Genomic DNA, 26,140 nt, shown 5'->3' on the forward strand with positions numbered 1-26,140 from the left:
TAAGATTTCTAGTCCCTCTACAGCTTGGAGTCAGTGGCAGATCTACCAGGGTCGCAACTGCAACCAGGCCCTGGCGCTCTACCACTGAATCTAAGCTGTAGAGTCGCCATTCCCATTAAAAAGGCCCACCAAAATCCTCAGCACCAGGCCCATGATGCACTTAATCCGGCCCTGCTGATTACACCTACATGCTGCTGAACCTCTAGTGTGTATTCAGCCATAGCCAAGCATTATTTGCTTCCAGGTGCATTAAGAAATTAGCACCAAAACCAAATCAGCTGTTGACACTAGGGATGTCCCGATACTAGCATCGGAATCGGGCCCGATACAGGGCATTTGACAAGTACTTGTACTTGTCAAAATGCCCCGAAACATATCGCCGAAGCTTGTGCTATGGTTTATTTTCTTACCTCGCCGAGCGTCACTGCTGCTCCGGTGGGCGGAGCTCCAGCTGGAGTCCTAATTTAGGTGGCCGGAGACTGCCAGATGACCCCACTCGGAGCAGCAGTGATGCGACGCTCAACGGGGTAAGAAGAAAAAAAAAAACAAAAAAACAAACAAACAACAAAACCTGCAGCGGCAAGTAAGCTCTGGTCCAGCGAGAGGAGCTCCAGCTGAGGTTCTAATTTAGCTGGCAGGCACCTCTGACCCAGCTAAATTAGGACCCCACCTTGAGCTCCTCCCACCAGACTAATCGCTGCTCTTTCACCGGCACAGTAAGTGAGGGCAGATTTGGGGGGGCCTTACTATTAAGCAGAGTGTAATTGTAAATGTATTGTCTGCACTGTATTAGCAGTATAGACTCTATATGTACCACATACAGAGTACACACTGCTAATACAGTGCAAACAATATTTACAATTATCCTCTGCCAACATGAATGGATTACATGATCTGTATAGCCCTGTTCTAGGGATCATTTAACCCATTCATGTTAGCAGAGGATAATTGTAAATGTATAGTTGCAGGCATTCTATATGTACATGTACTATATACTACATATAGAATGCACTGCAATAATAGATTTACAATTATCCCCTGCTAATATGAATGGGTTAAATGAGCCATACTACATGATATGTAGCCCTGTACTACGGATCGTTTAACCCATTCATGTTAGCAGTGCAGAATTGTATATCTATTGCTGCAGTGCATTCTATATGCACTGTACATTTACAGCACAAATGTCCCGTACATTGCAGCAATAGATTTACAATGATCCCCTGCTAACATGAATGGGTTAAATGATCCGTAGTACAACTACATGTTATGTACTATGGATCATGATTTAACCTATTCATGTTAGCAGGGGATAATTGTAACCATTACTGCAGTGTACGGGATATATGTACTGCGGATCATGATTTAACCTATTCATGCTAGCAGGGCAAAATTGCGAGTGCCTCCCACAAGCTGAGCACCGAGACGCGATGCAGCGATCCTGCCCAGCGCCGAGGGAAGTGAGGGAAGCTGGGACGGGGCTGGCTGTAAATCTATTGCCATAGTGTACTGGACGTGTGTAATGTATATGTAGTACATATATACAGCACACACCTCCACTGCATTACAGCAATAGATTTACAATTCTCCCCCTGCTAACACGAATAGGTTAAATCATGATCCATAGTACATAACATGTAGTTGTACTATGGATCATTTAAAGCCACCTGTCACTTTAAGAAAAAGTATCGGTAATTGGTATCGGCAAGTACATGAGGGGATGTACTTGTGCCGTAAAAAGTGGCATCGGGACATCCCTAGTTGACACCGTCTTAGAATACATCAAGTGTCCTAAAATCCTTGCAGATTAAATTCTATATCATTTACTGCAACCAGATATCCAGTTCCTGCAAATGGTGTGTAACCTGATGTATATCACTTGTCAGATTTAAAAACTTCCAAGTTAGGTGTGAAGGTGATTGGTGTCTGTATTCTTACTACATTAAAGGAGGCTATTTGTAAGCAATATTAAGGAAGATGCAGTAGGAAAGTTTAGCTATTCTTCTCCTGCATTACTAAACAGATAAAAGGGGATCCGATCATATTTGACAATTGCAATGGGTAAACGACTGTCCCAGATGAAATACTGAAGCACTAAACAGTAGGATGTGTTCACAAAAGGGCCCTCTTTCTAGTAAGTCCAGAACACTCTGAAAACATATAGTGGAAGCACCAGAATTAAAAATGTTCCTGTGTAAAATATAAGGTTGTTGGAAAAAAAATTATGAATTTATAAAAATGTGAAAAAACACTTGGACAAAAAACAAGCCAATTTTTATTTTTACAATTATGAAAGTGATGGCCTCAAAATATTAGACTTCAGATGTGATATTACTCTACAGTTTTGTTAGTACAAACTAAAAAAACACAAGTGGTTCTATCCCATCTTCATATGAAGGTAGAAAATGTATTTGTATACAAGATGACGAGAGTAACATGCCTATCTAACATGAAGCAGAACTGAAAGAGGCACTTTCTGAATTCCCATTGGCTGTGGACATTGTTGGCGTTATTGCATTGACTGGATCTGTCATTTGTACACAAGACTCTTCTGGTGATTGGGTTTGACTCTAGCAGAGGGGGCAAAAAAAATAAATAAAAGTATTATATTAGGATCTTGCTGTAACATTGTCCTAAAATACATTTAAAAAACATTTAAAATGTACTTATTTCTTCCAACTGAATAGGCTTGGTCATAAAAATCATTTTCGCAGCCAACAGACCACAGGAAGAAGTTCATTTATGCACCTGCTTGAAACCAGAAGCTACAACAAGCCACCAGCCTTGATTTAGGGCAATGTTAAATTTAGACATTTTTATTCATGTTAATTGTAACCTCTAATGTACAGAATACAACATATACCTGCCCAATAGATCCCACCAGGGACTCTGCCGACAGTAAAGAGTGACTGGTACTGTTTCTTTCCGTTTCAGCAAGTATGTCAAGTGGTGTTCTTGAAATGTCCTTCAAGGCCATGTCTGCAGATGGATCAAACAGCAGAGGAGAAGGAGGACACTGCATTCCATCCCCGACTACATCGAGATCCTAGCAAAAGGAGAAAGAATCATCAGTAACTGCGCAATTTATCAGAATTAGAATACGAAAAGTGCACACCAGGACTCACATCACTAAATTCAAGCGGTAGGTTTTCTGTAGGCTGCAATTCAGCTGCACTCAAATAAAGCTCCATGGGAGCCACATCCATCTGCTCTGGAGCAGGCAACACTGGCTCAGACTTGTACATTGGAGATGGTAAACGATAGTGCAACGGGCAACAAGGTTCCTCAGAAAGGCTAACTGGGAGTGGTTTGTTACAGGGGACGTCTTCAGAGCCTGTACACATCTTAAAAAGAACCTGATTGCTGTCCTGACAAATATCTGATCAGGCTGAGGTTAAAGAAATGACAAGAAACATTAGAAAACTATATAATGGGAAAAATAAACTGAAACTGAAATACCTTTGAAACAGACTACTCCGTCCTCAGTAAACATGAGTCAAGACGGCCCAAGAAGTAGAACACCACTGATCAGATCCAACAGGTATCTGTTCACCAACCACTAAGCAGGCTAGCCCCCCTTCAGTTTATCAAGAATGCGGTTACCACTCATCCACCTTACCAACCGTTCAGTGTCCACTGCCCCCCTCTGCCAATCTCTCCACTGGCTCCCAACTGCGAGTAAAAGAAATACAATTCTAAATACTGACTACATACAAAGCCATCTACAACTCTGCCCCTGGCTACATCACCAACCTCATCTCAAACTACCACCCAAACTGTCTTCTCTGCTCCTCTCAAGACCTCCTGCTCTCTCATCACCTCCTCCCATGCTTGCCTCCAGGACTTCTACAGAGTGTCTGCTATCACCTGGAACTCCCTAACCCAATCTGTCCGCTTATCTCCTACTCTGTCCACCTTTAAGCTATCCTTGTAAACTCATCTCTTCAGGGAAGTCTATCCCACCTCAACATAACTGTCCTTTTACTTCTTCCACTAACTCAATCTAAACAATTATTACCTTTTGTATCACTTTCCCCTCCTACTAGATTGTAAGCTTTCATGAGAAGGGCCCTGCTAACCCTACTGTACTGAAAGTGTATTGTAACTGTACCGTCTACCCCCATTTTGTAAATCACTGGGCAAACTGTTGGCACTGCATAAATCCTGTATAATAATCTGTAATATAACCAATAGTAATTAATAAACAGCAATCCTAAACTTGGTGCATTTGTATTGAGTCTCATCTGGAAGATTTCCCTTTTACTTCCTGTCCTGTGGGTACAAGGAGGGAGGGAAGTGACCAATTTGCACATTTGAAGATTTCCCCCACTATTCCAGTGACAACTCAAGATTTGGATTTTCACTCATCAGACCTGGTAACTTTTGTAAATGGAGTGAATTTTCACCGCGGGGACACGAGCAACAATAAAAACCAGACAGACAATCTAACCCGGCCCTACACTATTCACAAAAAGTTTAGTATGCCTTACCCAAGATTTGCTATACTGAAGATCTAAACATTTTCGAGAAGAACTAGGAGACCATTAGCCCTGGACCAAAGGCACTAGAGAAAACTGAATACACTGATTTTAGGTCAACAGTCCTAATACCCAAGCAGTAAGTCAGGTAATCCATGGATTTAAAAAACAATTTAATTTGTCTTTTTTTTTTTGCCTTACAAATTTTAGGAACCAAATGCTTTATATTAAGGATACACAGATACCAGCATTGGTATCGATACTGGCCTTTTTCACGAGTACTTGTACTCTGCAAAATGCCCCGATACTATGCGCCGATGCTGGCACTTTAAATTTTTTTAAAACAAGCGGCTTGCCTTATGGTCCTGTGCTTGCTGGGGACATTGCAGCGCCTGTTTCTACCAAACACTGGCTAGCCGAATAGCTCCAACTCCTCCTTTCCACTGCCATGTAGAAACCATGCACAGCCCTGGGGAGTACCGCACCCACCCACGCAGCCCTGGTGAGACCCCGAACGCAGCCCCCGCACACCTCATGTAGCTTCATATTATTCTGCATCGTTATAAAATGTATTGCCGAGATTTGGAGTCCCACTCAGCTTGGAGTCAGTGGCAGTTGCAGCTGCGTCCGGGCCCTGGCGCTCCACCAGTGTCCTAAAATTATTCTGTATTGTTTTAGAAAAACCTGACCCCCCCCCCCAAATAAAGGGGCATCTGTAATTGGTCAGGACTTGAGGAAGAGTATCAGATCAGTACTCTTACTTGGTCTTGAAAAATGGTATCTGCGCATCCCTGGTCTATAGATAAGTTAGCAAAAAAGTCCACCAGAGTGTTTTCCAAACAAATTAACCTATGACATCAGAAGCCTGGAATTAAGTTTAGAAGTTGTGTTAGTTCATTTATTCAAGTTACCATAAACCATACAAGAACTGCAAATATAAATTTGCTTTGGCACAAAGTACTTAAAAGTGACAAGTACAGGATCACTTGTATCTAAAATATAACTGCTAAAAAGAAGAGGGAATACACTTACCTTTGTCACAGCCGGTTTGTTGAAATACCACTGATTTGCTGCTCCCCAGCTGATACATGTATTTAAAATGGTCTTATGTAGAATACCCGTTTCACCCACCAGCTGAGATGTCCAGTAGTGGACATACAAGCCAGTAAAGTAAGCAGGCATGACGGGAGAGCAGGTATTCCACACACCTGAGAATTGGGGATACTTAGTGGTGTTTCAACACACAGGCCACCAAACAGGTAAGTATATTCATTCATATTTTTTAGGAAGTGTGCATGTATATAAAAAGTTGAGCCCATGATTAAAGAGTCATTTAACGTAGCCAATATACTTGTATCTTCCTTCTGAATTGGCTGTGCCTTAAGTATTATAGCACAGCCAACAGACCAAAGGAAGGATTTCTGTAGGCTCCTGTTTGAAACTCACAGCCACAAGCTGTCAGCCTTGATTCAGGGCCATTGTTCCACAAGGGATTTTAGCTGGGGCAGGGGGAGGAATTATTTTGATGTCTCCATTACAGAGCACACATTTTACAATTCTGCATAAATAACATTCCTGACACATCACTGCATACCACATGATGCTATTCCCCAGCTTACAGCCTACCTGATCTATGGAAGCCGTTTCTTTCAGTAAGGATTGAGATAAACAAAAATGCCCTACATAGAAATTTACATCTACACATAGAAATAGGATAAGTTGATCTGACATGTATTGTCCGGAAGCATTAACAGGACTGTAGTTCCCCCTTAAGGAGAGAAGTTTTAAAGTGTTCCAATATGAAATAGATTTCTCTCAGTTGCAAGTCAGATTTACAAATATCCTGACAGTCTGAATCAGACAGGTTAGTAAAACACATTAGAATCAAATCCTTACTGTTTCTGGGAGTTCAAAGGGTCTCAAAAAGAAACTAAACAAATACAGCATGCAAAAATACAAATCCCTGTGTCCCTTGAACCCTTCAGCCATTAGATGGTGCTGTACAAATATAGCAAGTTTCTGATCAGCAGCATTACCAGGAAAAGACCTTATGCAAGCTTCCTTAGGGCTTGTGAACTCCATAGCACAGGTCTTTAAATGTGCATGACTGCAACAAATGCCAACACACTATAATGTTCAGCAAAGCAGCAGAGTTTAAAACACGAGCCGGGGTAAGTAAAGAGCATCACCATTTGCAGTGTGGGCTTGGTTCTTTTAAGCGACCCTGTAGTAACAGGGTCTCTTACAGAATCGTAAAGCAAATATACAGTTAGAAGAAAACACACACAGATGTAAGTGCACTGCACATTGCAAAGAACGTGCCGCCCTAAAGCAATACATGAACGCGTCATGTGGCAAGCAAGAGCCCTCATTTCTCCTGACACCTATTGTGCTTTTCTGTTTGCTTGGGAACCCATTTTGATATTTTGGATGTACAAAGACCTCAGCAGATACAAAAATATATTTTTAGCACATAGACAGATTTTATAGTCATTCAAATATATTTTACATTTGGCGGAATCTGAAAGCTTGTGTTTTTAGTGAAGCTTAAAAAGGAGAACTATGGGGTCAGTGTTTTTCCCCATAGTTCTCCTTAGGGTAACGGGAGGACACAAACTAGCGGTATACTGAGACGCCGCAGCTGGAGTGGATCCAGACGTAGATGACAGGATCCGCCCAGCTGCGTGAGTGACAGCTGGCTCTGCCTATCGAGAGGCAGAGCAAGCTGTATCCGCCCCCTCCCCCGTCCGTTCCGCCAGTCAGCGCTGGCAGATCGGAGCGGGGAGAGGGGAATCCAGCCCTCGCCCTGTCACGGCAGAGAGCCGTGACAGGATCGAGAGGTGAGCGAACCTGGTATGTGTTCGCTCACCTCCCGATCTACTGAGCCGACCTGTGACAGTCTCATTGTCACAGGTCGGCTAGAACTATGAGGTGAGTGGAAATCACTCATCTCATAGTTCTCCTTTAAAGTGTTTTTATAGACTTATTTTGGATAGAGCAGGGAAGGATTAAAACCCACTTTTGTGATTTTGCCATCTCCATCCCATTAGGTAGCTTTCCCTTACCTTCCTGTACTGTAGATGCTTCAGAAAGGAAAAGAAAATCTCTGCAAAACTGAAGTAAATCCCCCCCGAGACAGTTGTCACCGACAACTTTCCCCACTGGAAGATTTCTCCTCCATTACCTTTCCAGCGACAAACGCAAAATGTTGGATTGCCACTTTCAGTCTTTTTGTAAAGGCTAGCAAAATAAATAGAGGTGAATCTTCCCATCAGACACATGCAAAAATAAAAAACAAAAACTACAATGACTTGGTAAAAATTAAATTCAACCCAAAACATGTAATGATTTCTTTTCTAACAATGCCAGTTCTCTGAACAGTAATTTTCTTTTAGGATAAATATACATATTTAAATAAAATTCCTTAAAAGCAAAAATCGAGACAGTTGTACTTTATGGAACAGCAATAAACAACCATTATTCACCCAAAAAGGATACGTGAAAGGCAGTGTCTAGTCATAGGGAGGCTTGGATTGGAACAGCGCACATCCTCTACGAAGGCCAGGCAACGTTGGCTGGATCTGGTGGTGTGACCCTGATAAATCACACAAGGTCTAGGTTACACAAGGCACGTCTACAGCACTTCCTCTACTGCTGTAATTAATCTAGAATCAATTGGACTATAGGAGAAAACATGAATGCCAAAATAAAAAAACTAGGTCAACATAAGGGGACAACACATACATTATGCAGAGTGCCCTGCCTAGGGTGAGACTTGGGTCCAGTGAACACGTGTAATAATAAAGACATACCTGCTGCGATACACCTTCTGTAGCTAACATACGCCGTTCTTTTAACTGCCGATGTAAGAGAGCTTCTACTCCATATCGCTTTCTGTATCTGCGTAGAGCCTTCAGTTTCTTCAGGTTCTCACGTTCTTTTGGAGACAGTCCTTCAGGTCCAGTGAGAAGACTACTCCCTACGGTAAGGGAGAGACAACATGCTGACCACCACAATAAGCTACAAATAAATGTATAGAAGATGTAATAAATAGGAGGTGTGAGACACAGCTTGTTGTACCCTGAAATGTACAATTTAATGTTGCCAATAAAGCACATGATGGTTGTAGACAAATCCAGCTGATTATAGCCGAGTCAGGAAATGATCATACATTTTCAGGCAGCCCACAACATCTGCAGACATCTCCTTCCCTGACTAATCAAAAAGATCCAGACTAAAATCAGTCTGCCTTTGCTTTATTGTTAATATGTAAAGCAAAAGAAACGCTTATATATTTTCAGTATGTGTGCATTTATTATATTAAAGTGTATACATACCAAAACTTTCATGTTCAGCTTTAACACTGTGCAGGTAATTTCTTTTCTTTTCCTTTAGTAAGTGTTGTAGCCGCTTGAACTGGTCAATATAGAGAGACTGCAAACGAATGAGCTTTTCACGCATTATGAGAGTGACTTCCTCTGCTGTGTACACCCCAGCATGCCTACATTAAATGGTTAAAAGAAAAAACAAAACTTTAGTACTTCACTCATAAAAGCCACGTATCAACTGAGCAGGGTAAAGATAAAATGCTAATCTTCATATAAAGCCCAATATGTGTATTCAACATTTGATTCTAGAAAAAAACGAATTTAACCGTATTCCCATGTTCACAAGGGCTACAAAAGGGGTCTATTATGTGGATTCAACATTAGACAACCACTTGGTCTATAAGTGTGTGCAGTTCCTTCTGCATTGCATTGCATCACATGACCTAAACCCTAAATGCATTGTTAGGGCTGTGCTATCCCATTCACTGCCATCTTTCTCCCCAGCATACCAATCACCGAGAGCTGTCGCTTTGTGAAGACTATGCAACACCAGTTATTCTAACCATGTCAGCAGTGGATGACCAAGTAATTTAAAAGCAGGGCTTGCAAAGAGGGCTTCATTAGAGGGGTCCAGCCACAGGCCTTGTCAATGACCGCACAATGCTGTCCACTTTACCTGCAGAGTAGAGCTAGCATGGCCACAATCCCAACAGTCTAAGCAGTGGTCTCAAAGTACCGGCCCGCGAGCCAGTACTATGTGGCTTCGCAGCCAGCACGTACCCGACTTGCGGGAGCAGCTACATGGTCTGCATCTATGTCAGATGCAGACCACATAGCTGCTTCAGTGTCGACACTCGGATTGATTAGTGAGGTCTGCAGCAGACCTTACCAATCAATCACAAAAGGATCGTGCCTCCTCACACAGTCTCCTCCATGCAAAAAGGTAAGCAGGAGAGGGGGCTCTGTATTAAATTTTCCATGTGTGTGCGTGCGGGGGGGACTGGGGCTGTGAGTAGCACCATACCGGATATGGTTAGATTTTATTTTAAAATATTAAATTTGGCAAGGGGCCCCCATGGGAGAAAAAAAAAAATGTGTCGAGTGGCCCCCCGAGTTAAAGGAGTTTGAGACACCTGGTCTAAAGAGTCCAAGTACAGGGCACCCAACATTTTGAAGTGGCTAACACAATCATGAATGGGCACACAGTTGCTAGTTCATTGATTTTAAAAAAGGAGGGACATCAACATCTGGTTGACTAAAACAGGTGTAGAAATATGTTGCCAAGAACAATTAGTAACAAAAATTAAATAGTTCTACTGATAACTATACAGACTTCATAAATCATGTTCGCGATAGATCTCCATCTCTCTTGTTAAGCAATTTAATGTAACCAGATATTGTCAGCTAGATCATGGCACATCTCAGCTTCGGCAAGACTACTTCAGACAGCAAACGGAAAACCATTTCTGTTAATACACACAGGTAAAAATGCTATGCTTACTTCAATGGGTCCTCCTGATCACTGTCAAGGCTGTCCGCTTCACTGTCAAGGTCTCCCATCCATGTCTGATCCACCGTGACCGCCTCATTATCGCTATCACTGTAGCTGTCCTCGTCTACTTTTTGAAAATAAAAATTCCCAATATAAAACATTTCTACTATAACTAAATTGAGTATAATAAATAAAAAACAGTACTACTTGTAATCCATAGCAAAAGGGAGTTGGTTACAAAAAGCATCAATATTGTGTGTTCTGCTTGGTGCTTTAACCCCTTCGTGACCGACGACGTAGTGTACGTCGCCAGCATCAGGGCTGTTTAAACAGACTCCCGGCGACTTTTGCCGCCGGGACTCTGTTTAAACTTGTAGAGCCGAAACAACAAACACACAAATTAAAAGAATTCTTACCTTAGGAATAATGCAACAGTATTTGGAAATGACTACATACTACGACATTGTATTACCTATTGAACGACCTACAGCCAGCCTAACCAAATGAGACATGGGAAGTTCACAAACCCAAAAGGTAAAAAAACAAACCTCCACACACTTCCCCCAAGGCTGCAGTCTGTATAGCAGAGCTACCTCATGATAGCATTCAATGGCACCAAACATCCATTTAAAAATTTCAGACTAAAATGAATGAATGTTTAGCTTGATACATTTCTGTGTAAGATTTAAAATCCAGTCCCAATGTGCCCCCTTCAAGGAAAAGGGTCATGTATCTCACGTAGAAAAACATAGACTAACGTTTGTATTGTTGTAACCTATCCCACCATTAAGAAGGTAACATTACCAATTAGGGATACACAGATAACCATTTCTTCAAGACCAAGTACAAATACTGTTCCATAAGTACTCGCAGATACCAGTTACATAGATATATCTATAGATATATAGAGAGATCTCTAAATATATCTAGATCTATATATTTTTCTTTTTTTTAAGTATCATGTGAAACTTTCTAAACAACACAGACTAATAATTTTAGCACAGTGGTGGAGCACCAGGGCCCAGTCACAGCAGCAACCTCTGCAACCCTGGTAGTTCTAACACTAACTCCAAGCTGCAAAGAGACTACAAATCTCAGCAATCCATTATACAGCAATGCAGAAAACCATCAGCTATAGAGGACTACAAACCCTAGCAATACCCTATACAGCAATGCAGAATAATATGAAGCAACATACTCTGTGCAGTGTCTCAGGAGGCTGCGGGCACGTCTCATCAGGGCTCTGTGCCAGTCTCTGTGGGCAGCAGGAAGAGATGTGGGGCTGGATTGGCGCCGTCAAAGACAGCCACCGCAAGGTCCCCAGCAGGCAACCTGAGGTCCCCAGGAAGGACAGGGCCTCAGGCAGCGGCTCCTGTTTAAAAATTTAAACGGCCGTTATCGGCCTTTAGTATCGGGAAATTTTCAAAAGTGGGTAACCTACCAAGTATCCGACTGGACTCACTTCGGCTGTTTTCCTGATTTTGGGTACCCAGCTCGCCACGTGCATAGGAACTTAACTGGTACACCAAAGATTCACTCGACGGCCCTGTGTTTGACTTTTTCATTTGAGTCTGAAGAGCCAGGGCATTTCTTCGTGCATGCTCAGCACAGAATGAAACACTGCAATAGTAAAAGTAGAATAACTATAAACAATACTAGACTATACAATGTACTTTGCAGCAGTTGTAAACTTAATATTTGTTGTATCATCTATAATAAGGCCATTTAGCAATTCAAATGTCCTTCCCATTAACTGAGATGTCATTCATAATTTATTATAGCAGCAAAATGAAAGTTAATTTCCTAATATATAAACTGACTAAAACTTGTAACTGACTGACTTCCATTCCTACATTACTATATTTGAAAAGGAACTGAATGCTGGAAGCCGTGTCCCAGAAAAGGCAGGCAGGACGACAAATGACTGGTCACCAGTAATGCCTGTAACCTCCCTGCACTTTTCCCCCACTACCGACTTACTATGCCTTGTTCTGCACGATGTCTCTGTATGGAGGCATGTTTCAATTGGTGAGGGTGCTCTCCGCACACCTTACAGCAATCCCGGCCAGTAAGAACGGTGGTGCTTGCAGTAACTACCACGGATGGCACCGTGCAAAGTACGAAATGAAGGAACAGGTCACCAGCACTCAAATTTTTAAATAGAGGTGTCCTTTTTAATGGACAATTGTGTCACAATAATCAACAAAGCCGAAGTTTCGGGGCCGCGCAGGGTCCCTTCAAGGCAGTATGTGTCACATACAGCCTTGAAGAAGGGACCCTGCGCAGCCCCGAAACGTCGGCTTTGTGTCACATACTGCCTTGAAGAAGGGACCCTGCGCGGCCCCGAAACATCGGCTTTGTGTCACATACTGCGGCTTTGTGTCAATAACGTGCTGGATTAGTGTGATCCTAGTTCATTTTGATTATTGTGACACAATTGTCCATTAAAAAGGACACCTCTATTTAAAAATTTTAGTGCTGGTGACCTGTTCCTTCATTCTGTATGGAGGCAGCCATCATGGTAAAGTCATGGTTTTACTCACTCATGTCAGAGGAGCAGTACAGTAATGCATTCACCAAAAATGATCATCTTGTGCAACTAGTAGTCAAGCAGCAGTGCCTTAGATCTCACACTGTAGATACATGGCTATACCCTGTAGGCACAGGAGCACCTGGGCACACTCACATACCAAAATAAGAATAACAGGGAGCACACCAACATAGTGCAGGAGATTACTAAAGATAAAGACTGTGATAAAATCCCCTCACAAGGATTGCCTTTTCTGTGGTTCACAGATGTCCCTCATTTTCAGGTCAGGAACCCTCCTGCCTTGGTCAATGGTGGAAGTTAACACAAAGACACTCAAGGGATGCTGGGACAACAGAACCTGCTGACACTATCCAGAAATGCCTCTGCCAGCCAAAAGGCAGCAGAGGTCTTCCCACTTCCTAGGTCAAAGCTCTATACTGTTTCTCATGCGACATTCTTTTTGGGGAGGGATCCCCTTTGTCAAGTTTAGTTTGCAAGGTGGCTAATAGTTCTTTCTAAGCAGTCTGGCAGGGCGGGTATCAGTGGATTTTACCACAAAACCTATTGATCCAAAAAACAAACTAGTTTTTCAGAAAAAAAGAAATCCTATGCTCTTAAAAAGTACATAATTAAAAATATACATAAGTCGGAAATGGAAAGATTTGGGGGTCATTGTAGACCACAAACTGAATAATAAATTACAGTGCCATGTTGCTGTAAGCAAAGCTAGTAGAGTCCTGTCCTGCATCAAGAAGGGAATATTTTGCAGGGATAGGTCTATAATTTCCCCACTTTACACATCAATGGTTCAGCCCCACCTGAAGTATGCGGTGCAGTTTTGGGCACCGGGCCACAGAAAGGATGTCCTTGAACTGGAGAAAGTCCAGCGGAGGGCAACCAAACTCATAAAGGGGATGGAGGACCAGAGCTATGAGACACGGCTACTAAATTTAAACATGTTTACGTTGGAAGTAAGGAGATTAAGGGGGGACATGATTTTCATGTACAAAATGTTCCATAGTCATAGCAACAAACTCTGAGATTAATTCCGTAACAAAGACTAGAGGACACCACCTAAAACTGGTAGAAAAAAAAAATAATTTGATTAATCGAACACAAAAATTTTAAATCATTACCAGTCTTAAAAAAACCAACAAAAAAAAAACCAACAGATGTAGTACAAATATTGATAAGATATGCATTTAAAAATATTAATGAAATAAATGTTTTCCTAGTAAACACATTTTTAGCTATATTTACTTATGGGCTAGTTCACACATTATGCAGTGCGTTCCGGTCCGATTCTATCCGGAAGGCACTGCATCGCGGCCGGCTAATTTTTTGCCAGGTTGGAGGGGGCGTGACGGCCCATTGAAGTGAACAGCACCGTAGCCACGCCGACCGGGCACAATGCGATCGCCCGCACAGGACATTGTGCCTGCAGTGCAATCAAAATAGTGCTCGCAACATTTTGATTGCACCGGGTTACTCCAGTTTCCTCCCACACTCCAAAGACATGCTGGTAGGTTAATTGGCTCCTCTCTAAGTTGGCCCTCTGTGTGTACATGTGAGATAGGGACCTTATATTGTAAGCTCCTTGAGTGTAGGGACTGATGTGGATGTGCAACTATGTAAAGTGCTGCGTAAATCGTCAGCACTACCTACCTGTAATAAATAAATAAAAAACCCTCTAAATGGAGATCCCAGGGCAGAAACTTTCCATATACACAAAATGCTTAAAATTGTTTAGTATTTATTATTCATCATAATATTTAAACCAAAAAACTAAACTACAGTATACCCCCATACAAAAAAATATTTGTTTATTTATAAAACCCCGGGACATTTATGTGCAATAGATATCTTTTAGTAGCATGAGATTATGTCAAATTAATGCGGATATCAGGATCATATATTGTTGTTTTGCTTCATGGGGGATATAGTTTTGTTTAAATATTAATTATGATGAATATATGAATACTAAATAAACATTTTTAAGCATTTTGTGTATAAGGAAAGTTTTCTGTCCTGGGATCTCCATTTAGAGGGTATTTGTTGCTTTGTCTGATATATTTTTAGAAGGAGTTGTACCAAGGACTGAAAATAAAAAAGGGAATAATATATATTAAGTAAATGATTATTTAAGGATTGTCACCCACTAGTTACCCTCTATAAATATTTTTTATTTTACCTACATTTTCTACTTCTTGGCCCACTTCTGGCACAACTGATGCAATTGTAACCTTCCCCGGATGCAATGCTTGGGCACATCAGCAGTGCATTGCTGGGAAATCTCATCTGTAATCTCACAAGATCTCAGGGAAAGGCATTTTCCTCCCCTGAGAGGGTATATGGTCACATGTCCTGGTCACATGTGTCAGAGTTCAAGGAAGTAAAGGGAGATGTATTAATCTGCCTTTAGTTAAACTGCCCACTGGGAGAAGAATGGGGAGGAAAAGAAAAATAAGCTATACAAAGAATAAAAAGCCGAAAATTATCTAGAAGTATGCATTTGTAAATTGTGTCTGTTATAATAAAGATAAGGGTAAAGTGGTTATCAAAACCTCCCTGTGGCAATGAATCAACATCTCTCTTAAGTTTGCCCTGTTGAGATTTGAAAATGAGACAGAGAAGTTGATTGGTTGCAATGCAAATCTTCTCCAGTTTTGATAAATTCCCCCCAATGTATTTACTGGAAACGTTGGTAAAGGTACCCTCCCTAATGAAAATAAAATTATAGTAAAGGAAGAAAAAAAAAAAAAAAAAAAACTATATAAAAAGGTATACTTGTTTTGTACAATAAAAATAACTTACTCATTTTTAAAATAATTGGGAATGCAGTGTAAAGATCTTTAAAAAAGGCACATGCATATAAAGTATATATGCATTACATCAGGGGCGCCCACAATTTTTCGTCTGGAGATCTACTTTTCAAATGACGAGCTCAATGAGATCTACCAACGAAAAAACACCTGCGTTCAGGGGCGGGAGGTGCATTGAAGTCAATGGCACCAAAGAGCAGCGGGGATCCAGAGAAGACAGGACAACGCGATCACTGGTAGATCGCAATCGACCTCATGGGCACCCCTGTAATACATGTTTGCTGGAGTTTTATTAGCATATCTATTGTACCAGAATGTCTTGTGTATATTTTCAATGCAGTCCTTATAAATTAAACTGCCTATTTTTGTGTGAAAATCATGCCAGTTTGTTGGATCGGTGCTGATGCACCGTGCTGAAATAGAACCACCTAGCAAACCAGGCTTGACAAAGAAGATCCCTATGTGAAATGCCCTGCTTCAGAAACATGACAGATTTGACCTCCACCCACTATAGCGCGATAGGGGGCCCTGAGGTGCAAATACACTACAGGGACACTGGTATCGGTACCAAACTCCACCACTGGCCATGACAGGAGAGTTCCTGGACCGAAAATGGAAGACATCTCTGGGCCACATACAAGTGATCATATAAATTTATCCTATGAGAGTAAACTACTGCAATATGTTTTTACACTCTGTCCTTTTAGAAAATTGGCACGCTGAATCTTTTTAGTAGCTGCAAGATGTGTGTGGCTCCTTAAGTGGATTTTATCACTTGTGAACATACTCTACTATTGTGCCCATTGTGGCATGGTTGGTGCAAACCCAGTTCAACAATGCCTAATCAAAACTCTGACCGCCACCGCCTCCTTCCAACCCATTTTTTGTGGCGAGGCACCTTCCCCGTCTAACAGCTATACGTCACAAAAGGTGCAGGGAATGCCCCTGCCACAACTACCGCCAATAAATAGTTGGAAGGAGGGAGGTGGCAGAGTTTTAAACAGGCTTAGGTGTAATGGGTTTGCACCAAGCCCTTCCTCATCCACTATAGGCCACACACCTGCATAGAGTTTATTCATTTATCTTAGGATTAGTTCACACCATAAGCAGTGCGTTCCGGTCCTAGCACTGCCTCGCATTGCGGCCGGCTCACTTTTTTGCCGGGCATGGCGGGCCATTGAAATGAACGGCACCATAGCCACGCCCTCCGGCCGCAATGCGATTGCCAAGGCACATTGTGCCTGCAGTGCGATCAAAATAGTGCTTGCAATCCTGTGCGGGCCATCGCATTGCGGCCGGAGGGCGTGGCTATGGTGCCGTTCATTTCAATGGCCCGCCATGCCCGGCAAAAAAGTGAGCCGGCCGCAATGCGAGACAGTGCATTCCGGCCAGAATCGGACTGGAACGCACTGCATATGGTGTGAACTAACCCTTAATTGGAAACTTTCTTTTACTTCCAGAAACATTTCCTGCTTCACACAATGCTACAACCGGAACACTTCCTGCTGCACAGATCTATACAACACGAGATTACCCGATCACTATTTTCACTGGTCTGACATTACAAGGGCATTATGGTCAGTGAAAAGGATCAAATGTCAATGCTGAGCGAGAATTCACTGCACATAACCATTGCACACTCCATCCCTAGTTAACATGTGTCCCATCACCAACTTTACCTGTATCAATATCAAATGGAATGTATCAAAGACATTGTATGTGGAGATTACATAGAACATTTGTAAAACACAATTATTTTTGTTGTTGTATGGTATTCAAACTATGCGTTTACCTGCGTTCAAATAAATAGAATTCTGCATGTCTGGGGTCCAATTAGGAACTCTAAATAGGGCTGAACATGTGTAAATATGTTTTTACATCCCAAGGGGGATCCTTTTTTTTGTAATGAAGAGCACTGCAAATACCTGGCATACAGTTGCAGCAAGATCCCATTTATTTCAAGGCGCAAGCTTGACAAGCGTGCAGCCCGTCAAACACGACACGCCTTGTTAAAATTGCTGTACTGCAGCAATGGGTACAGTCCTGAGCAGCCATCACATTACAGACAGCCGGTCAGGGGGCATTAAATATACCATTCAACTGCCTGCTGGTTTTACCTCCCCACCCCCAGGAACATCTGCACACATGAGGAGATCTGGGAAGTATAAAAGTTGCTTATAAATTCCAGATAAGTTCTCCTGTTTAGATAACTGAAACATAAGAGTACTAGTGTGAATGTAGCCAAACACTGTCAATGTCTGGGTCATCAGAGCATAGTAAACACACATCAGGCTTACCCGTCCTTTTTATCAGGTTTAGGAGCAGCCGCGGCGCAGCGTCGGCCATTTTTATTGGACACATAGCTGCACTGTTTGTATGGAGCATTTCTATCTTCCAGAATGTGTTTGATGCAGAACTCGTAGCCATCAATGCGTGGCTGGGAGCACGGACGATGCGTGTACGCACAGGAAAGGGCTTCATAGGTCCTCGAAACGGGAGTCAGGCGACCTCTGCTTGGCAGGACGTGAATTCGAATTCTGTTCATCTTCAAAGCTGAAATCAATAAGAAATGACGATAAAAAAACAAAGTCAGCAGCTGTCACATGTGCACAATAAAACCCACACACATTCAGACATCAACACCATGCTGCTCACTGTACTCCTCTGCTGCATCTTTTTATTGTTTCACACTTTGTAAATACAATCATAAACACAAAATGTAGCAGAGACCTCTAGGCTCTCAACCAACTTAAGAGCCTAAAGCTCGCCACACACACCTTATTGCACAATCCACTTACATGTACAAGGGCCTGCCTGATTGAAAACAAATCGAATGGATAGGCAGGTCCAGATATTATAAAAGTTGATTGTACAAAGATTGTTCAGTGACCCCTAAACATATCTTTACTACTCATGCTGGCTGGGCACTATCATGTCTTTCTCACCCTCAGGAGACACAGATGCATATTAAATTATTTGCCCGCACACACAAAGAAAATAGCACTGGTCCCTATAATAATACTAAATGAAAGCCAGGGGGCACATAAGGTCCCACTGTGGCCCCCATCAAGTACGGTGACTCAGCACTCAGCCATACCAGCCCGCCATTTTACCTGCCCGGCCGCTCCTTCCACACTGAGACAGAGCACACAGGGTTTACGCTCATCCTCCCGCGAGGACACGCCCCTTGGCGCCCTGATTGGCTACGGTAACCTCTGGGCAAACAGAGGAAGTCACGTGCTTTGCTCACTTGCCGTCGCTTCGTTCGATGGCAGGGATAAGCAGATATCGCGGGACAAAACTATCCAATCACAGAGCGAAAATGTCGCTTTGGCTAGAGATGTCTGGTGCTCGGTCGCCATGTTTGATTTTGAAAATTATAAAGACGCAGCTGTATTGTGAGGCATATTGGACCGGAAACGTGTCCTATGAAGTCAGGATGATTGCAGTAGGAGTCATAGGCTGTTGTGGGAGAAGTTTCATAATATACTTCCCTTATGCCCGCACTTGACACCTAGGCGAGGTTGACATCATCCTCCTGACTAGATGTGTTGAATGTAGAGTACTGGCCGAGAAGACGCTCCCAGCATGCTATTCTCCTTTCCCCAGGCTCTCACATAGGGAGGATGGAGTCATTTCAGCAAGGGCAAGATGGTACCCGCTCAAAAACGTGCTCCATGCTGGACTGCCTTCCAAAGACGATATGGTACATGACGTCATCCCGTTTAGGACCCATTTACACCTCAGCATTCCGCTAAATACACAGGATTAGCACATGGTACCACACAGTAGCTGCGTTGATGCATTGTGCTATCATTTGTTCAGTGCTCGCTTGGTGTGGTGGGGAGTTGCATTGCCATTCATTCTCAATTGCACTTGAACACACATGCCAGTGTGCATGCGATGCACATTATTACAATAGCATGCATTGCACTATGTGGTTAAAATTAAATGCATGCGCTACTTTATAACACCACATGACAACACAATGCATGTTATTGCAGTGCCGCCAGCAGGTGTGTTGTGGTGCACTTGAATGGCAGTGCACTGCATATCACGCGTTTGCTGAACACACAGATCCTTAGTAATATCCTGTTCGAACACCATACTGTTATACCCCAGAATGGTGCCCCAGGGGACACTTTGCCTGACGAAGAGGTCCTATGAGGCTCCGAAACATGTCATGATAAAGGAATATGCATAAAGATGATGTTCCAAACCAGAATGGTGTGCGGACAACATATCTTCTATCTAGAACACACAGATCCCACACATTCAGCACAACCCTTCTCCTCATCTAACTTATGTGAGCAACTGGGGGGCAGAGACCTTACCAACTTGGCTGTATCACTTAAGGTGGACTGGGGGGAAATCTGGGCTTTGTAATGAGTCCCGTCCGGCTCGGACCGCTCCTGTCTCTCCCTCCTCTGGGACGGCCGCTTTGCTTTCCAGGGTGGAACGCAGAAGCCGCTCGACTTCCTGATTGTAAGGCGAGCGGCTTGCGGTGGAACGCTGAAGTTGTTCGTTCCGGACGGACGGCTCCGCCCCTCTCCTAGGGCTATTTAAACCCCCAGCTGAGGCTGCATGGCATTCCACAATTGGAGTCAAAACACCTGCTGCCTCCTCTTGCCCAAAGAAAGCCTCCAGAGACCCCCTGGGCTGTCTGGACCTGATCACCTCCTGATTGGCCGCTTGGACTTAGACCTGGAACCCCTATCTGGACTCCCAAACGCAAGTACAGCTCTGGTTGGAGCCTTAAGGTGACATTCTGATCCTAAGTCTTGTGAATGATACTGACTGTCTAGCATTTAACCACAAACTATTACAATTGGGGGATTCCTACTTGCATCCGAGTGGCCCACCGCTCCTTAGAAAGTGCAACCGCTACCGTTTTTCGCTTAATGCTTGTGACGCTAGGCTATGCATTAATAGCTCTGAATATACCTTCCTTTGTTACGTGACGGCTGTGATGCTAGAGTCCCAAACTCCCCGCCAAAGATTGGGAGTGACGCCTGGAACTCAAGCCTAAGTAGCCGTCCCCACTCAAACCTCCGCAGCTGCGATCCACTTCATTGTACCTACAGAAGGCGTGACAGGCTTGAATAGCAAGATGCTCTTTTAACACATCTTGGAATCTACCTATAAAGGTAAGAGCTGGGATTTGGTTCCCTCACAGATTGCAAAGGCTGTCCTAACAAAGTGATAGATGTTTTAGGGGTTGTGAACAACAGGGAGAGGTTATTCAAACCTGGCGGACGTGTCTGAAATTGACACCGTTTTGGTCTATTATTAATATACAGGATTTATATAGCGCCAATAGTTTGCACAGCGCTTTACAATATAGGAAGACATTACAATCCCAATACAAATCAAGACAAGATGGTAATGAGGGCCCTGCAGTGTTCGGCCTCCTTTATTGTTCCATGTTACTGTTCAGAGGGATCCACAAGTGGCCCTTTTGCACAATTCCATTCCTACCCTCCAGGCAGACTCTAGCTACTTACCTTTTCCTGCCTGCTAAACAGACCATAGCAAGGGTGTGGAAGAGCTCCAGGCTTTCTCTGCAGGAGATGAGTGATCAAATGAACATGATGCTGAATCACAAGAAAACGACTAGCTTCCTTTGCGATTCTCAAGCTAAATCCTTAGGATTTGCGAACCCTGGCTCTCCTATGCCTTTCCATCCCTGAACTCCTCTAGCCTGGCCTGTTTTTGTGTTGTGGCTTGTTTCCACGCCTCAGGTCGCGGAAGGGGGACCCCAATTCTCTCCTCTCCACTGGAACTCATTAGTCCTTCTGGTGGTTGCTCCCCTCAAGGCACCTACTTTTTCCAGTCCTCTACCCTTCTCTTCTTGTTTAATGGATTCCTATCTGATGCAACTTTCTTTGTGGGCTCACCGCCCTGGTTAGAAAGGTTCACCTATACTAAAGAGGACTTCAGAGAGGCTGCCTTTTAACTTTTGACCTGGCAATGTTTCCTGTTCTGGCAGGAGGAGCCTCTCTCTCATGTGCGGTCTTGTAAGGCTACTGGAAAAAGAGTTACCAGTAACCATAAAATATCTTTCTTAGAGTCTACTGAGGGACACAGGGTGATGCAGGAAGGCCCAATAAGTACTAACACTCCTAGTAGAGGGAGTCCTAACTGTAAAAAGGGGGAACTTTATCCTTCAACTCATAGGCCTGAGTTATCATCAAATCCAACTGGTGATAATGGAACAAGAAGCTGGCCGCCCCATACGGCCACCCTCACGAATGACAGAAAAGGAGTCAGACTTTGCAGATGAATGCTGTAGCAGAGAATTAAACTCTTACAGCACATCACAGTGAAGAGACATTTCTTTAGGATGATTTGGCGCAGGACAAAAGGATGGTAAAACAATGTCCTGGGTAAGGTGGAAGGCACAGTCCACCATAGGAAGAAAGGAGGGCTTATCGTTCTGAAAAACCAGAAAAGGCTCTTTACATGTCATGGCTGCCAACTCGGAAACACACCTGGCAGAAGTAATGGTGGCAAGGAAGGAACCTTGTGATTAAGGATGTAATTCTCTCAGAGCAGAGATAAGGCATCCATAACTTAAGGACACTGGCAAAAAAAACTGTGGCGGAGTGGGAGGAGTTATTTTCTCTCTCTATATATCCGCTTTGATTGATTTACGAGTGTCCAGTCACCTGATGGCAGCTGCAAAAACAATTGCTTAAAGAAGTAATTCCCCCCCAAGTGTCCGGTGATGTACGATCAGGCAAAGGTTGGTTTCAAAATGATACTCTATGAATTCACTCACATACATATATTTGATTAGCTTTCTCAAATAACACACAATGAAGCTTCAGGCAATTCCTTTATTAGTGATGTCACCAAACAGATTTAGACAAGCAAGACAAATTCTGCTTGTCAGAGGAATGCTTTTCTCTGGTGGTTTCCGTGTACAAAATAACACAGGAAAATATATTACAACTATACATAAAATGGGAAGTTTTCACAGATAATTTTTTTTTTTTTTTATACAGTCTGCATTCAACTCTAGCTGTTTTCATTCTATATTGTGTTGTATCGTCTATATTCAATATTTTGTTAACTTTATTTCTCTATTCACATTTTGTTTAGCTAGAGTTGTGTGTTTTAGGGAGACACATACTTACTCAGGCTGTCCAGTTTTGTCTGAATAGTTGATTTGTTAAAAAACAAAAAACAAAAAAACAAATCTCCTAGATGTGTCTGTGCTTGTATTTCACATACACATGTCAGCATATTTCATGCAGCATTTTCTCAATAACACATGCAATGTATTATTTTTCATACTGCACCATAACACTGTATTGTAAACAACTGAATAATGAAATGAGTAGAAGAGCTGTATCAAAATGTACGAATGTGGAAAAATGCCTAAAAACTTCACACATAGATGTTTCTGCGTGTGCCACATGCCTCCCCAGAACATGAAAAGTGTATTAAGCCTTTTAATTAAATACATACAAGCTAGCAGTACAAAAACTCAGCCTTGAACTCTGGTCCATGGAGAGGATGCAGCCCTTGCTCTCTTCAATGACTATTCTTAGTAGGCGTCCTTACAATAATGTGCATGCCGATACATCCCATTTTTGTGAAGAAGCCTCTCATCTCACAGCTACAAAGAAATGTGGTCTAAAATGCTCATTCTACCAAACATTTCTGCTCTTGATAAAAAAGGGTCTATGGGCTGCCAAGCAAGGAGCCTTCTTTCAAAATCATATAGTTACATAATAGAATGGGCCAAATCTGATATTATTCTGTAAAATTGTAGACCGTGTGCTTCGCTGATAGGTGATACAATAGTAAGAGAAGTATTTCAAATGCCAGTTTCAGTAAGGAGTCTAAAATAGAATCCAAGATCCTTGATGGGGTTTTCCAGATTGAATTAGCCAAGGGTTCACACTTTAAATGATGTAGTCTGTACTTCTTATTGACAAAGTAAACCATACTGATAAAAATATAAATATCTAAACTTGTCTTACATATACTTTAACATAACCCTCCTCCAAGTATGTTTAAATAAACCACCTCACTTCACACTAGTACAGAGAGCAGATCACAGAAAAGCGTCCTATTTCATGTAAACTGTATATAATCCTCATTTTCAGTCACATGTGATTAGCTAGTCTTCAAAATTAACAATGTTGCTCATGAGTCAACATTTGCCTAATCCACCACTATTACATGTCAGTTCATTTTGGCTTTGGAAACCAATTTATGTCTAATATATTTCCAGCTCTTATGTGTATGGCTAGTCTAAAGTTTGTCGAGCTAGGTGAGGCAGACAGGGCCACCCACGGCTCAAATTTAGGCTGATTTACAGGAATCAGCTGAATTTCTAGCCATGTATGGCCAGCTTTATGTAAGGTACACATGGTTTGAATTTCAGACAGTTCCTGATGAATCAGGCGACGTTTGTACATGGGTGACGCTGTTGGCACCTTCCGGCTTGCATCCCTCGATCATCAAGGAAGCAGGTTGGAAAATTCTAGGCATATTGAGCTTGCAGCCAAGCAGCTGCTTTCTCCGTTTGGGTATTCTGACAGTGGCTGCTGTCAGAATAAAATGCACACAGCAGGGGATTCCTCTGTCGACGCTCGTAAGCGTTGATGTAGAAATGTTCTATTTCTTTAATTCAGCCCACAGGTTGGAAAAAATAAATAAATAATTGAACTGTGTATACCCCACTTTAGGCTTCCAATACATAATCTGACTGTATGATCTACAAAGTTTAGTTTACAATCTTAACATGTGGCTGCTTACATAAGATCCAGTGTATTCATTACATTTGGATGCAGTGGTGTAAAACACAGAGTGTTTTGGACATTTTGCAATACATATAAGCAGCTTGTAAAGCTGGCCACACACCTAATGCTTGCTATATATGTGACAACAAAATGATTGCTCGACATTAACAGAAGGATGGATTTACTTCGAGTACCAAACACTCCCTATTGAATGAAAACACTTGTGTAGTGATGAAGCCACTTGTTAAGTGACATTTTTCATACAAATTTTCCATGAAAACAATTGTTATAGCAAATGATTAATGTTGCATGCATGGCCAGGATTATAACATCTTCCCAAAAACTTTGCTTGCAAGAGATTTTCATTTTTGTTCCCTTCTAAGTAAATGTACTAGTTTGTAAAATCAGATTGTAACGTGTATAATCATCTTTTGTCAAAGCACCAACAGAACAGATACAATTATACTAAGGCAATATATTTGGATGGGAAAAATAGCGGAGCAAACAAACTGTTAATCTCACTTCTTCAAGGATTACATATAGGTTTGTTATGGTGGATTCATCACTCCCCATTTTCGAAAACTTGATGCAGTATTCTTGAAAAGAAAGTGCTATGTAGTGCTACCCTGGGGGAAATGCTGGTTGAATTCATAAAACTGGGTCAGTCCTTTCACTGAAAAGAGTAAAGGAAGCACTTCACCATGCTTGAGCCACTTTGGCCCACCTGCAGAGTTGTAGAATAGGGAGCGGGAACCAGTGTGTTTGAGGGTAGGCAAAAGTGTTACTGCCTGTTGTTCCAGTGAAATATCATCCAAATGATTTACTGGAATGATAACTTGCCAGTTCTAAACACATAAATCAACAGATTACAAGTAAACTGGATGTCCTCTGATGTCAGAGACATGCCTCATGTTCCTGTTCTATAGTAAGAACAGTGGGGCCAATTTAAAAATCCAAGAGCAAAAGTGGTGCTGTTGCATATATAATCTAGACTCACCTTTGCTCCAAGTGTCATAAACTGGTCCTACTGGAATAATACTAACCAAAGCATTTGAAGACACAAACCCCCCCAAAAAGACATCCAGTCACTTTACTACAAGTGCCATTCTCCATTTGCATAGATAGAAAAATGACAGATACCTTTCATACTGTACAATCTTCTTACTTCAATCTTATTTTCTATAAAGCATATATTATACAAAGATTTGATAGAGTAGATATTATATTCCCTTTTATGACATTGCAATGTGGAAGGAAAACATTAATAAACGTTAATAAATACATCTATAAAAGAAATACATCATTGTTACAGAATATTTAAAGTATATTTGCCGACGGCACTAGATTTCAAGTTCAGATGACCCGAATTTCATCTCATACATTCTCTTGTAAAGGCGATATTCCCCTAAACGTTGAAAACAGCTATGTGCGGTAGGCAATAATAGGAATCTGTACATCAGGGATTTATGAAAGCATTGTGCTGCAAAAAAACATAATGAAATAAAAGGTTTTGTTGGTTATCTCACACAATCTGACATTTGTTGTAATAGGTTTATAAAGTAATGTAAAAAAAAAAATGTGCAGGTCAATGCTAACAAAACCTCCATGATGGTCATTTGCCCAAAGCATACATGCTCCCAAAGGAAGTGCCACAAACCTTTTGGATTCCTTTACTCGAAATCCTAGCAACATGTTCTATCATAAAACAAGCAGAAACGTGGCCTTCGGAATAAA

The 26,140-nt window shown here is 42.1% G+C and overlaps 1 protein-coding gene across 1 annotated transcript; it reads right to left on the reverse strand.

Moving 5' to 3' along the window:
* Positions 1-2,436: 2,436 nt before the first annotated feature.
* Positions 2,437-18,825, reverse strand: KANSL2 (KAT8 regulatory NSL complex subunit 2). Its single transcript, XM_018567624.1, has 10 exons — positions 18,764-18,825; positions 17,948-18,203; positions 11,740-11,918; positions 10,308-10,422; positions 8,816-8,979; positions 8,291-8,457; positions 7,977-8,073; positions 3,126-3,379; positions 2,864-3,046; positions 2,437-2,570 (listed from the first exon to the last, which is right to left on the reverse strand). The coding sequence occupies exons 2-10, from the start codon at positions 18,193-18,195 to the stop codon at positions 2,445-2,447; spliced, it is 1,533 nt and encodes a 510-aa protein (XP_018423126.1). The 5' UTR covers positions 18,196-18,203; positions 18,764-18,825; the 3' UTR covers positions 2,437-2,444.
* Positions 18,826-26,140: the final 7,315 nt, after the last annotated feature.

Source organism: Nanorana parkeri, unplaced genomic scaffold, assembly GCF_000935625.1.
Source record: "Nanorana parkeri isolate BGI_ZX_2015 unplaced genomic scaffold, ASM93562v1 scaffold1076, whole genome shotgun sequence".
Lineage (NCBI taxonomy): Eukaryota > Metazoa > Chordata > Amphibia > Anura > Dicroglossidae > Nanorana > Nanorana parkeri.

Coding starts and splice junctions, on each gene's coding strand:
- KANSL2 (XM_018567624.1), bottom strand. CDS start 18,195: ATGAACAGAATTCGAATTCACGTCCTGCCAAGCAGAGGTCGCCTGACT. Junction 8,074..8,290: donor CAGAAGGTGTATCGCAGCAG/GTATGTCTTTAT, acceptor GTGATTTATCAG/GGTCACACCACCAGATCCAG. Junction 3,047..3,125: donor TACCGCTTGAATTTAGTGAT/GTGAGTCCTGGT, acceptor TCCTTTTGCTAG/GATCTCGATGTAGTCGGGGA.